At 53.0% G+C, this 11,987-nt stretch overlaps 1 protein-coding gene across 1 annotated transcript; it reads right to left on the bottom strand.

The window, feature by feature from the left end:
- Positions 1–3,395: 3,395 nt before the first annotated feature.
- On the bottom strand, positions 3,396–9,379 carry ANKRD33 (ankyrin repeat domain 33). The gene is made up of 4 exons (XM_064400996.1): positions 9,179–9,379; positions 8,136–8,265; positions 7,056–7,196; positions 3,396–4,189 (listed from the first exon to the last, which is right to left on the bottom strand). The coding sequence occupies exons 2-4, from the start codon at positions 8,254–8,256 to the stop codon at positions 3,396–3,398; spliced, it is 1,056 nt and encodes a 351-aa protein (XP_064257066.1). The 5' UTR covers positions 8,257–8,265; positions 9,179–9,379.
- Between the last annotated feature and the right edge of the window lie 2,608 nt (positions 9,380–11,987).

Below are 11,987 nucleotides of genomic sequence, written 5' to 3'. Positions count from 1 at the left end.
GCCACCAGCGCCGTTCCCACGGCCGGGGCCGGGCACTTCCCGCTGCCCCGGAGCCCACGGGACCCTGGGCAGAGGAAGCACCGCTTCCCGTTCTGCCACTTTCGGGGTTGCTCTTTGGGCCACCCCAATCTCAGCTTCCCTCTTCTCCCTCCAGCGCCATCCCAAGCCCCATCCCTGCCCTCCTGCCTGCGGGTTTTTGGCAGAAAAGTGATATTACGCTTCTAATCAGCCACACAGCCGTAATCTCAGTGCTATCAATCAATTTTGGAAGGCTTTTCCACGGCCTCGGGTCAAAATGCAGCGCTCCCCTGGGAGCCAGAGTGTGTCAGCACAGAAATTCCAAAATCCTCAGCATCCGAACTCCAACATCTGCCAGCTGTTTCCCTGGCACGGTGCCCCTCTGCAGCATCGCAGCCTCTTTCCCAAGAGGTGCCAGGACCTGATTTACCTCCTGGCAGGAGGTAAATCAGGTCCTGGCACCTGATTCACCACCGCCAGCCCAAATTTCATCCCGAACCCGCCCGGAGCCTCCGGGAGCCGCCGGGGGCACCGCGGCGGCGGAGCTTTGAGTCTGGCCAGCCCTATCAGGCGGGATCTCGGAAGTTTAAACAAACAAAAGCACAAAACCAGGATAAAACACGCGGGACCTTCGGCGGGGACTCTGCCCGCGCGGGAGCCGCGGCCGTGCCCGGGCGGCGCGGGGGAAACGAGCGGTTTCCATCCGATAGGAGCTGCCCGGTGCTGCAGAGCCCTTATCTCCGTGACCATCTCCGTGATCCGGCCGGATCTGGGCCCCTCCCGGGTTATTCCTGGATGGTTCTTGCTGCCCTTCCATGGGAGCAGACGCGGGGCATCCTGCTTGAGCGGCTCCAGCAAAGGCTGCTTTGATCCCTGCCACGCCGCCTTTGAACGATTCCTTTTTTAAATCACTGACGGGGTAAACACTGCTTAAAAACTCCTGAAAGTTCCTAAATCCTCATCCTGGGTGGCTGGAAGGGCACGGATGGGTGGTGGTTTGTGGAAGCAAACAGATTTTACAACTTTTGTGAAAGTTGTAAAGTTGGTGTGTTTATTACAGTGTTGGATGCATGTGGGAATTGTTTTTTGGTTTTGGTTTGGTTTTTTTTTTTTTTTAATGACGTGTATCTTTGGGAATATTCGATTAAAAATTAATTTGTATGTATGGAATTTTACAACAGGTCTATAAATACTTATTTCACTGATTTTGTGTTATACTTGCAGCTAGTTTTTTATTAGAAACTACAAAAGGAATTCCTGGGTCATCTCGTTTTGTTTTTTGTAGCAGTTTTTCTGTTTGTTTTAGAGTTCAAGGGTCTTTCTCTTATTTTTGTTTTTTGGCTGAAGTAGTTGCTTTGAGCATAGGTTTGGTGGGGTTTTTTTGGGAGTGTTTTTGGGTTTTTTTGCGGGAATGGGCAGTTAGACTAAACAGCTCTGTTTGCAAGTTATAGACTTAATTCAAAAATGTACATTTTACTTAAATCAAAATGGATTTCTACTCTGGACATTTTTTACTCTGTCTCAGTGGGAGCTCAGCTGCAACTCTGGCGCTGTGGGAAAGTGAATTTCTCCAGAGTGGGATTGGCTGCAGGGGTTGGGATGGGCAAATCAAACCCACCGAGGGCTCCTGCCCCCTCTGGGGCACACGGGGTGGATCAGCGGGGCTGGGCAGCACCCACTGACCCGTGCCAGCCCCGGGACAACCTCCCGAGGCCAAAGGGAGACTTTCCATCATCATCCCGGCTGGGATTTCATCAAGGGAAGGGAAGGGAAGGGAAGGGAAGGGAAGGGAAGGGAAGGGAAGGGAAGGGAAGGGAAGGGAAGGGAAGGGAAGGGAAGGGAAGGGAAGGGAAGGGAAGGGAAGGGAAGGGAAGGGAAGGGAAGGGAAGGGAAGGGAAGGGAAGGGAAGGGAAGGGAAGGGAAGGGAAGGGAAGGGAGGGCAAGGCAAGGCAAGGCAAGGCAAGGCAAGGCAAGGCAAGGCAAGGCAAGGCAAGGCAAGGCAAGGCAAGGCAAGGCAAGGCAAGGCAAGGCAAGGCAAGGCAAGGCAAGGCAAGGCAAGGCAAGGCAAGGCAAGGCAAGGCAAGGCAAGGCAAGGAGCTTCCCGGGACCCTCCCCAGGTGCACCCAGCCATCCCTGCGGTCTCACCGAGCCATCCCCACGATGGCAGGGGGCTGAGGGGCCGGTGGGAGCCTGTATCTCCCTTCCCCCTGCGTGGCAGGAGCCAGGCTGGCACGGCCGCTGGCACGGCTGCTGGCACGGCTGTTGGCACGGCTGTTGGCACGGCTGCTGGCACGGCTGCTGGCACGGCTGCCGGCACGGCTGATGGCACGGCTGATGGAGGCAGGAGCTGCCCAAGGAGGGCAGACACGTGCGGGGAGCCCGAGTGAGCCAGGGCATGGAGCAGAACACACGGGGAGGCTGCAGCTCCTTCCCCCAGAGCAGCCCAAACCTCCCGGTGCCCCAAAAGGGCAGAGCTGCAGCCTCCAAGCGGGAGTGTGTACTCCTGTCCCCCCAAAAAACGGGGTGTGCAGGGAGGGGGCTGCACACCTGGACAAGAATTATCTTTGCCCTGAGCACTGTGACACTGCCTGCTGCCCTCCTGGAGCCAAACTCTGCCCACGCTGCAGGAACCAGCAGCCCAGCCTCATCTTCCTGCACCCTGGGGTTTGGGGGGATCTGGAAATCTGGGAACACCAGCGCCCTGCTGCTGCTGCTCGGCAGTGCTGGAGCTCTGGGGGCAGCTGGGATGGAGCCCGTGAGCATCCCAAGCGTTTCCAGCCTGTGCCTGCAGCTGGTGCTCCTTCCACAGCACGGAGCTGCTCCCTGTGCTGAGCCTTGGTGTGTCCATCCAGCACCCAGGAACGCACAGGAGTGGGGAATGTCACTGGGGAGGTGACAGGGGACACTGGCAGCAAAGGGGGAGCATTCCTGCCAGCCCCACAGCAGCCCTGGGCTTTATTCATGGAATCAATCCTGTTAACATGGCAACCACTTCCATTTTAATTTGCTCAGCCACATTCCAACGCACGCTGTGGAATCGAGAGCTTGGGAAAATCAGAGGCAAAAAAAAGGGGGAAAAAAAAGAAAAAAAAAAAAAAGGGAAAACCAGGAAGGACTTGTCTTAGCAGGACTTGCCACAGTCCTGCTCCCTGGCGTTCCTGCAGCTCCAGGGTCTCAGGAGATCAGTGCCCAGCACGACATGTCCCATGCTAGGGTGGCCACCCTTGGGGTGGAGAGGACGAGAGGCCAGGCAGGGGCCTGTGAACCCTCGGGGATATTCCATTCCCATCCACCAGGAACAAACCCCCCCATGCCAGAGAAGTCAGCAAATCCAAGGGGACAGCAAGAGCTTTGTCCCCACCCCAACACCTCCTGCCTCAGCCTTTCTTTTTCTTCTTCTTCTTCTCCTTCTCCTTCTTCTCCTTCTTCTGCCCCGCCTTGGCCTCCTCGGCCGCCTTCCTCTCCTCCTTCAGCACCTTGTACCTCCACTGGGGCGGCTGCAGCAGGTGCTTGTCCTTCACACGCGGCTTCCTCTCCCCGGCGGCCGAGCCGGAGGCTTTGCTCACTTTGATTTTGGGGACGGGCTCCCCGGGGAAGACGCTGTTGCCCCGGCGCAGCCACAGCGGCAGGAAGCTCAGCAGCCGGCGCGGCGGCGGCGGCGGCGGCGGCGGCCGCAGCTCAACCACAGCCTGCCCATTGCAGGAGGATCCCGCCGTGCTGGGCCTCGAGGACATTTCAGATTCCTCCTCTGGGTGCGGCACGTGCTGCCCGAGGATCTCCGGCACCGACAGCCTGCGCTTGCCCACCTCGGGCGGGCTGTCGGGGCACACGGTTTGGCACGCGGTGGCCACGAAAGGGCTGGCGAGCGACGTGGTCATCCTCACCATGTGGTCCAGCACGCCGTCCTCCTCGGGGTTGCGCGGGATGTTGAAGGTGAAGATGGAGCGGATCTTCTCCGACAGCCTCTTGCTCCTGGATTTGGGGCTCAGGGCTTTGGCCACCAGCTCGGCCAGCGCTGGCCACTCGGGCTGGTACTGGGCTGCAAACTGCTCGGCGCGCGGGCGCCGCAGGAGGCTCCGGATGCGCACGGTGGTCTCGAAGCGGCCGGTGAAAGTCGCCCATTCCCTGGCTGTCTTCCCCTTGACGGCATCCACCGCCTGCAGGTCAGCTCCTGGGGACAGCAGAGAGCACCGTGATGCCTCAGGATTTGGATTTGATGTTTTTCAAATCCTGTTCTGCATGAGTGCATAACTCTAAACTCCATATAAAGTGTTAGCAACTGTCTTCACACTTTGGTTTGACAAAACAATTCCTCTAGCCTGAGATGCAAGGACATTCTACAGCTTCAGGCCCCAAAAAGTATAAAAAAAAGTGAATTGAGGGGGAATATGACTTTGTTACCCAAAGCTAATGAAGGTAATGAATGAGTTCATTACCTGAATGCAATTGGAGGATTAACCCCTGATATGTAAATGGACCAAACTTCTATCTGTCTGAAAAACTCATCATCCATCTTGGGTGTAGCCTCCAGCAGGCTTTTGATGCCCAAATTTTGTCTATTTGTAATGGAAATTGTAAATTGAAGGCCTTTAATAAATACCCACTTTATTCTTTGTCCTTGACCTTTGTCTATTCCCTGTCCTCTGACCTTGTCTAGCCTCTGTTCTAGGCAGCCTCTCCAAGGCATCATCACCACGTTGTCCCACCCTGAGTGGCAGTGCCACCCTGAGCAGCAGTGCCACCCTTCCCCAGGAACCCCCAGGTATCGTGGCAATGGTCCCCTGAGGAGGGAATAATTAGCATTTACTCCATGATTGCAGAAGGCTGATCAATTGCTTTATTGTGCTATACTATATTATATATACTATTAAGAAACTCTTAATAAATAATTCCTAATAAGAAACTCTTCAGTAACCCTTACAGACTGTCTGATACAGCTTTAACCTAATTGGTCAATCAATCCAAACACCATCCAGTGTCCAATTAAGAAACCACCCTTTGCTAAACAATCCCCATAACACATTCCGCGTGTGCACAGCAACGGGAGCAGCAAGCGGAGATAAGAATTGTTCCTCACTCTCTTCTCTGAGCTTTCTCACTGCTTCCCAGCAAAATGCTGGGACAGAACGATGTGTGTCTCTCTGTTCAGAGCCTGAATGAGATGTGGGACTCCAGGCCACTCTTCAAAATGCAGTTTATTGTATCCAAAACGTTACAGCAGTCCAGGGTTGTACCTGACAGAGCTCCAACTGCAGGCAGGCCTGGAGACCCCTCAGTTTTGGTTACAATGTATGATATAATTTGCAATTATATATTTTATATAATTAATTTATATATAATTATATATAATTTGCAATTATATAATTATATGATTATACAATACAATGCATTATATAATTTTCTTTGCTGAGCATCTTAATACAGAAGAACCAATCTATACCTTAACTTTTATCTATAGCCTACCATAACTACTATAATTACCATATTCATGTTACTATTCTCCAATCACTTCAAGTTAATACATTGCAGTTTAAGCTAGAAGTTGTTTTTCAGTTTTTTTGCAGTGGAAAATTCTGAGACCTTTCTTCTACTTGCAACATTGGCAGACTTGTTTGCCTGTGCTATTTTTCTGCTTGGTAAAAACACCTTCCTGTCTCAGGTGGGTTTATCCTTTGTTCTAAGCCATAAAAACCCTTCTAACTAACAACCCTTTTCCTCCTTGGTTGTCCAGTAAGACTGGCTCAGCAATTCTTTTCTTTTATATTAAAACTTGCTTCCATCTCTACTCCTTCGTCAGATTCTACATTCAAAAAATCTTTCTGCCAAGCATTGTAAGTCTCTGTGAAATTCCTCTCATTTTGCCTCACGATCATCTTGAAAAGGACAGAAACCGGGACCACCAGGGAAAAAGAAGGATCCTGTTCTGGAATCCGGGTGGACCTGCTTGTCCACCAAGACTCTGGAGCTGAGCAAAGCCTGTGGCTTGGCAAGCCATGTCTGCAGGTGTGTTTGCCATGTCACAGGGACCACTGAACCTACTGGAAGAAGAAGGGGGGCACTTTGCTCTTCTTCACCTGCATCGCTTCACAACCCTGGTTCTGGAATTTCCCCACCTCCCAACTTGGCTGGACTTTTCTCTGGAATGACTTTTTGGTGGTGCTCATGAAAAGACCCTTCCTCTACCGCACAACCACCGTGACAGACGGACTGAGACAGAAGAAGCCTCTCCCTCACGGACTGGGACATGAGACCCCCACATGGAAATGCTCCCCCTGAGGACTGGGACATGAGACCCCCACATGGAAAAGCTCCCCCTGAGGACTGGGACATGAGACCCCCACATGGAAAAGCTCCCCCTGAGGACTGGGACATGAGACCCCCACATGGAAAAGCTCCCCCTGAGGACTGGGACATGAGACCCCCACATGGAAAAGCTCCCCCTGAGGACTGGGACATGAGACCCCCACATGGAAAAGCTCCCCCTGAGGACTGAGGCTGAAACCCCTGACCCGGGGAAGGTGTGTGGGGAGGCACGCTGACCAAAGTGAGATGTTTGCCAACCAAGACCAAGAAGACAATGGTTTTTGCCCATTGTTGAGAACATGGACTATTGTATTTGTTCCCCACTCCTTCACAATTTTCATTAATAAAAACCCCTGAATTAGTTAGGGATTTTGAGATCTCCCCTGACATGAACATGACAGGTTCCATTGACTGGACTTCGAAGGACTACGTCGTTCCACGTTTGGTAGCTATATAACTTCCTTTCTTTCCCCCTCTTTTTTCCTTATTCTTTCCCTTTTTCCTCACTCCCCCACTCTAACGCATTTTTCTGTGATCATTCAATAAAGGTACATTTGTTCTTATCACTGCAAACACCCTTTGTGGTGTCGGTTTTTGCACCCTGAGATCAGTAAAACAAACCAACACAAACCCTGTTCGTAAGGACAGATGGTGACAAACACACGTACACATCTGTGAGACTTTCTTTTCAGACTTTTCATCCTTCCCAACATGGGGTCTCTGGGGTCGCTCACCTGCCAGGAGCAGGGCGGTGACGCAGTCCTGCCGCCCCTGCACCGCCGCCTTCATCAGCGCCGTGAGCCCCCGCGGGTCCCTCTGATCCACCTCCAGGGCAGGGTAGTAATTCAGCAGGTAATTGACAATGGTGATGTGTCCTTAAGAGGCAGAGAAAAGCTGTGTTAGAGTCCCCACAGTCACCAGGGAGCGTGGCCGGGCTGGACAGAGAATTCAGCAGCTGCATTCCGCCAGGGTGCTGTCATTATGTGAAATAACACGACATGGACATGCTGCTCTTTTCAAGGTAAAAGAGGCTTTTTAATTTCTGACTCTAACATTTGTAGGTTTCTAAAAGTGACACTGGATTGGAGGGTGAAAGTGCAACCTCTCCAGTGACACTGGACAAACCAACAGCCTATCAAATTTCTCCTCCTTTATAAAAAAATACAAAACAATAAGTTATTTACATAAAGTGTGTGAGAAAGTTCACTACAAAAATGTAAACTTCAGAAAATTTAAAAAAACTTATAAAAATCAAAGCACCCTGGTGCAGGTGTGGAAGATTGAAAGGATCAGGATTGAAAGGGTTTGGGTCTATTTTGGTTTGGGTTTTTTTGGTTTGGGTTTGTTTTGGGTTGGGCACGGAGGGAGCAGCGACGATGAACCAGCTGCTTTAGTGGAGAACACAGGAAAGAGTCCAAAATGGAAAAAAAACCCCAGAAAATGATGAATTCTAGCAAGGATACAATGGGAACTGAGGGTGATCCCCACTTTGGGACCCTTCTCCTTCCCCACCTGGTAAATCAGGGGAAGGGAGCCAGGTTTGGGCTCGGAGCCTTTGGCCAGGTAAATCCCTGTGACTCCTGGGGCACGAGGGGCAGCTCCAGCCCAGCTCTGCCCCTCGACCCAGCACCACTGCAGGAATCTCCATTTTCTCATCATTTTTAAAGCAGAGCTGAGGTAAAACAGCTGATGTCACCTCAGGAGCACGGCTTTCACCACAGAAAAAAACCCTTTTTGGGTTTTTGGGGGAAGCACGGGGGGTCACATCCCTCCCTGAGGGTGCCACCCGTGCCAGGGCCGGGCGCAGTGCTGACCTGCCTGCGCAGCCATCATGAGGGCCGTGTTGCCATCGTTGTCCTGCTGGTTGATGTTGATGTAGGGACACTTCTGCAGCAGTGGCACGATGTCCACGAAGCCCTTGGAGCAGGCGACCATCAGCGCGTTCTGGAGAGGGAGCAGCGCTCAGCACCACGCTCCCACCACGGAGCTCCCCTGGCCATTCCAAACTGTCCCCCACCCAAACCAGGCTGCAGCAGGATGGGAGGGCAGAGAAGGTTCTGCTCCAAGGATTGGATCAATCCAGGAGACCCATCCCACCCTCCTGCTCTACCTACTCTAGCAACCTCAGCCTTCAGGATTTGCCTGCTCCTGGAAAATCCTTGTTCTGCTCCATGACTTGGATCAATCCAGGAGATCCATCCCACCCAGGCCTCTCCCTTCCTCCTGCCCCACCTGCTCTAGCAGCCCTCACCCTTCAGAATTTTGCTGTTCCTGGAAAACTTTCATTCAGCTCCACGGTTTGGATCAATCCAGGAGATCCATCCCACCCTCCTGCTCTACCTACTCTAGCAACCTCAGCCTTCAGGATTTGCCTGCTCCTGGAAAATCCTTGTTTTACTCCAAGGTTTGGCTCAATCCTGGAGACCCATCCCACCCAGGACTCTCCCACCTGCTCTAGCAGCCCCCAGCCTTCAGGCTTTGCCTGCTTCTGGAAAATCCTGGTTCTGCTCCAAGGTTTGGATCAATCCAGGAGATCCATCCCACCCTCCTGCTCTACCTGCTCTAGCAAGCCCCAACTTTCAGGATTTGCCTGCTCCTGGAAAACCCTCCTGCTCCAAGGTTTGGATCCATCCCAGGAGATCCATCCCACCCATCCCACCCTCCTGCCCCACCTGCTCTAGCAACCCTCAGCCTTCAGGATTTGTCTGCTCCTGGAAAACCTTCCTTCTGCTCCAAGGTGTGGATCAATCCAGGAAACCCATCCCACCCATCCCACGCTCTGCCCCAGCAGCCCCCAGCCCCGAGGCTTTGCCCTCCCAGCCCTGCGGGGTGCCCACGGCCCTGCCCAGCCGCTCACCCTCCCGTTGATGTCCAGCTCGGTGGCCTCGCTCCGGCTCACGCCGCGCTCCAGCCTCTCCCACACCAGCTTGGCATCATTCCTGGCACAGCACTGGTAGAGGCTGAGGAGCCCAGCCGCGCCAGCCTCGGGGCACGCCTCGTAGCAGGGGTACACGGAGTCATCAGAGAAGATGCTGCTGCTGTCCGAGGGCTCCGAGGATGCCGACGATGCCTCCTCCTCCTCCTCTTCCTCCTCCTCGTAGTGCAGCTCCGGGTCGGAGGCATCCAGGCTGGCACTGGGAGCTGCAGCGCGTTCTCCTCCACCGCAGGCATCTGTCATCCGGCCCGGGCGGGGCAGCCAGCCCTGCCCGGGGCCAGGAGCCGCTCCCGGCTGGCCGAGGGGACACTCGGGGCTGTCGCTGCCCTGTGCAGACACACGGGGGGTGGGTGGGCTCCGGGGTCCCCGATGCTGCTGGGGAGCCTCGGCTGCCTCCCGGCCTCCAGCACAGCCCAGGGTCCATCCCCTGCCCCTGCAAATTCCCCGGGGGTGTCTGGGGGCTGTGGCACCCCCAGAAGGGAGCAGCCCCCCATGGCACAGTGGGAAAAACTGGGGAGCACCCTGTTGGATTAAACCCCTTTCTGAGAGGTGGGGTCACTGAGAGGCATTTAAAAAATTTTCATTTTTTATTCCATTTTCAGTCCTGTGTGATGGGTGTGACACTACAGATGTTACAATTCACGCCATCACAACCAGAAGTTAATTATTTCCTAATTACAATGCACTCGAAGAGTTTCTTAGCCTACCAACTTTAGCCACACCAAGCTGAAAATGCCTTAAAACTAATAATCAATAATTATCCCTCATGGCTCCTACTACAATGCATCTTTCATAGTTCGGTTTCTCCAAAGGATCTGGTCTTATTTTCACTATTTGAACCTTGTTTTCAATTCCATTTCTCTCTCAGCAACGTCTGTCCCATTCCATGGCATTTCTAAGCAAGCATTTCTTATCCCAAGGTTTGCACACAGATGTGGGAGCCTTCTGCCAGGCTTGGGGAATTCCCTATAAACCCATTTCCCACGTTTCCCCCTCTCTGGATGGATGCTGGGTGAGGGTGGCACGGCTGGGGGGTGAATCCAGGGCTGTGGAGGAGCACGGGGAGCTGGAGAGCTGGGCTGCTCTGCAGAGCACCAGAGGGAAGAACACATCCCAAATCAGTGCCACGCACAGGTCTGACCCTTCCCAGCCCCCTCCCCACTCATCCAGGGCACATCCCAATGGATCCAAAGGCTTTTCCATGGAACAGCAGCTCCTGGCTCCCCCAGGACAGAGCCCTGCCTGCTCCTAGGGTGCCATGAAGCTTCTTGATCACTGGGCTGTGTTTATTCTTCTACTGGTGCTGAACATAAAGACCCTGGTCCTGAATATAAAGATTCTGGTGCTGAATATAAAGTTTGTAATTTTTAAGCTCTGAATTCCATGAATGAGGTTAACAAATCTCAGCCAGTCTCCTTGTGTGGCAAGTTGTCTTTTAGATGCAATTACAGATTTCTTTGGCATCCTGATGTAAGCATATAAATGGCCTCCTCACCCTTACTGCAGAGTTTTTCATCCCCTGTGAGATGTGATCCCTCTGGCAGGGAGGGATAAAATAAATTCAAAGGCTTTTCCCATGGAGCAGCAGCTCCTGGCTCCCCCAGGACACAGAGCCCTGGGACAGGAGCTGTGAGCAGGGACACCCTGGCTCAGCCTGACACAGGGATCAAACCCTCTCACTCTTTAGCAGAAGCCAGCAATTAATTAATTAATTAATTAATGAGTGCCATGAAAGGAGGAAAATTCCAAATCCCACTAAACTTCCCACCCCTCAGGTGTTCCCAAGCAGGCTCTGGGTGCTCCTCTCACCCTGGATCCTCCCTGGGGCTGCTCAGATCTTCCCCGTGGCTCCCTCTTCAGCTGGGCAGCATCCCGGCCCCGGCCAGGAGGGAAACCTCACCAAGCAGCCATGAATGTCCCTCTGTCCCCTCTGCAGGGAAAAACAGGTTTGTGCCCCGTGGCTGAGGTGGCTTTTTGGCACCAAAGCTGTGACAACCTGCACGTTGACGTGGGCTCAGCTACCCAAGAGATCTTAAATTAAACTGTTGCTTAAAATGGCTGCATCCAGCCTGAGCAGGATCAGGACAGGATTTAGTGTCTTTAGCTGAGGAGCTGCTGGAGCCCGGGGCTGTATTTTTATGCCTGTCTCACTGTGGTGTGGCTGTGCTGCCTGAGCAGTCCCACAGGCTCAGCTGAGAGCCCAAAACCTCCTCCCACCTGACTTTCTAGCCAGGTGAATTGGCTGAGCAGATAATTCTGGGGAAGCTGCTGCTCCACTCCAGGCTTTGGACATCTGAGATGTACACGTGTGTTAAATAAACTCTGTGATTTCCCTCTGGAGCTGCCTTGGAGTTTTCCATCCCTCCTGCTTCACTGGGAAAGAATTCCAAAGCTCTCAGGGCAGCCTCAGCCCAGGAGTTGCAAAAATTGTTTCCCAAATTCCACGTGAAGCCTGACTGTCCTTTTCTCTTTAGCTTTAAATTACACATGAAGCTTGACCTCTTCTCTTCGGCTTTAAAGGATTTTTTTTTTTGTTGTTGTTTGTATGTTGCGGAGGTTTTTATGTGTTTCCTGAAGTTCAAGGGCCACCTGGACTGTGAGAGGGCATTCCCAGTCCCTGCATCAGCTATTTTCTTGCCAAAAAGGCAGGAATTTGGTGCCAAGGCAAATCCTGGGAGGCCACGCTCCCTGTTTTCAGGAGAGCCCCAGAGGGCACTTTGCTGCACACATG

The sequence above is a fragment of the Passer domesticus genome, chromosome 31 (assembly GCF_036417665.1).
Source record: "Passer domesticus isolate bPasDom1 chromosome 31, bPasDom1.hap1, whole genome shotgun sequence".
Lineage (NCBI taxonomy): Eukaryota > Metazoa > Chordata > Aves > Passeriformes > Passeridae > Passer > Passer domesticus.
Note: the sequence above shows the minus strand (reverse complement) of the source record. Positions and strands in the feature narration are given on the sequence as shown.